This window comes from Schistocerca gregaria, chromosome 1, assembly GCF_023897955.1.
Source record: "Schistocerca gregaria isolate iqSchGreg1 chromosome 1, iqSchGreg1.2, whole genome shotgun sequence".
Taxonomy (NCBI): Eukaryota; Metazoa; Arthropoda; class Insecta; order Orthoptera; family Acrididae; genus Schistocerca; species Schistocerca gregaria.
Window position 1 is genome coordinate 683,475,555 of NC_064920.1, and position 2,412 is coordinate 683,477,966.

The window sequence follows — 2,412 nt, forward strand, 5'->3', positions numbered from 1 at the left end:
ATACTGGAAGTGAATCAGGCGAAATTGATAAAGAACTTCGACTTCTTTTACCTGATGAGAGCGTAGTTGAATTTGAAGAGGATGTGAATGAAGGTGTTTGTGCTGAAAATGGCTCTGTTCACGTTTGTAGTGTAACAATAACGGCGATGTGTGTGATGACAATACAGAAATAAATGAGCATATTGAATGGGTGCAACAGATACTGTCAAATGTGACAACTGAGTTTTCACAGGAATATGGTTCAAATATCCCATGTAACAAACAAATTTATATGCAACTCAAAAGCTTGGAGGTTCCACAGTTTTCAAACCAACCGATATTGACGAAATGAAGAAATTTCTTGCCATAAGTTTACTAATGTCTATAATATCCTTCATGTAGGGATTATTTGTCCTCTGATCCAGTTCTCTGTGAAACATACATTTCAGATCTCATGCCTTGGAATAGATTTTCGTGGTTGCTAGGCCATATTCATGCAATTCATAACAGCCAGTAATCAAAAAAGGGAGAAAAAGGCTTTGATAAATTGTTCAAGATACGCCTACTATTGGACTATCTTAGCAAGAGGTAAGCAGAAAGTTATAAGCCAACAGAACACCTTGCTGTAGACGAATCAATGATTCGTTTCAAAGGTAGATCCAACCTAAAGCAGTATATGCCACAAAAACCCATAAAATGTGGGTACAAAGTTTGGGTACTGGCAAATGAAACTGGTTACATTTCCAAATTTCAGCTTTAGACGGGGAAAATAGGTCTGGAGGTAGAAAAGTGTTTAGGTGGCAGAGTTGCAAAACACCTTAGTTGAGAATTAGCATGAAAGCATCGCAAGCTGTACTTTGATAATAATTATTTTACTTCTGTACCCCTGATGCTCGATCTGAAGAAACAAGGAATATTATGCCTGTGGGACAGCGAGGAAAGGCAGAGTTGGGTTCCCAAAGATTTCGAAAATGAAAAGAACATGTCCCGAAGAAAGTTCCAGTTCCGTTGTAGTGGTCAAGATATCAAGGCATTGGTTTGGAAAGATCGAAAACCAATACAGTTTCTTTCAAACTTCCAAAAGATTGAAAATGTGAACACAGCATCTCGGAAGTCCAAAGATGGTTCTCACACAGAAATTTCGTGCCCAGATATTGTAAAGGATTGCAATACCTATATTGGGCTTGTAGATAAATCCGACATGCTGAAATCAATCTATGAGATAGATAGAAAAAGCAAGAAATAGTGACACAGAATTTTCTGGCACTTTCTTGATGTCACTGTTGTAAATGTCTGCATCATTTATAATGAACACTGTGATAATGATCAGAAAACTCTGAAGCAATTCAATCTGTAGTTGCTGGTCTAGTTGGAGCAACTTTGTCATCAACTCCTAATCGCAAGAGATCTCAGATCCAGTAGAACAAACTCAAGCAATTTGTTGCACCAGAAAAGCGATTTGACAGTGCATCCCATATGCCAGAAAAAGGACGGTCTCGAAGATTTGCACAATGTAGTACTGCTAAAGAGCCACATCGGGCAAGATCATTCTGCAAAACGTGTATTGTGGGGTTGTGCTTAACAAAAACAAAAAAAACTGTTTCACGGAATTACATAAGAAAATGTGGCCATGAAAACTGTCCTAACAGCCACATGCTTTCACTATGAAACCACCTAGAATATTTTGTTATGGAATATAAATTTTATTGTTATTACACTGTATTATTGCTTTCTGAGACAATAAAAGTGGATTTTGAAAGACAATGTTATAATTTTCTTCTTAAGTTTATTTATGGGCCTCAAAGGGTTATAAGGCTGATGCTCATGGCGAACCTATCACGCATACCCCACTACTAAGTATAATATTTCATCAATAACTGATCGCAGGCGATACAAAATAATACTGACAGAAAATCAACAATGGGCCAACATATCTCATAAATGTTTCTTGTGAGTGCTACCACTGTGTCTTTGAAAGAAAGTTTTAATTGTCTTACAGACCGCCAGATGTTAAGAAACCTGATCCCAACAACTGCTGTATGTTACTGTCACAAGCGGTCTTGGTTCTACATGTGCAGACAAGTATTCATGTAAAAAGCTATTACCTACGAATCATGGTTTTTCCAGACAAATACCATGGTGTTGGTCGTAGGAATGTGTATTATCAGACCAGCAGTCCCATTACACGTAGCCAACGACGCAACCTCATCATAAAATCGCTAAATTTTGAAAGTGCCTCGGCTAAGGAACATGGTATGACACCGCTATTTGCAACCCCATCACACCGCCTCCAGTATATGTCATGTACTCTATCTCGACACCATGTCAGAGGTTCTGCGATATATCAGGTGGGCTGTAGGCATTGGTTGATTGAGAAGGGTCACAAACAGTAGTAGATGGTGTGCTGGTTGAGGTCGTAAGAAATGTACACTA

At 38.4% G+C, this 2,412-nt stretch overlaps 1 protein-coding gene across 1 annotated transcript; it reads left to right on the top strand.

The window, feature by feature from the left end:
* The first annotated feature begins 868 nt into the window (after positions 1 to 868).
* Positions 869 to 1,401, top strand: LOC126268035 (uncharacterized). The gene is made up of 2 exons (XM_049973498.1): positions 869 to 1,214; positions 1,310 to 1,401. The coding sequence occupies exons 1-2, from the start codon at positions 869 to 871 to the stop codon at positions 1,399 to 1,401; spliced, it is 438 nt and encodes a 145-aa protein (XP_049829455.1).
* Positions 1,402 to 2,412: the final 1,011 nt, after the last annotated feature.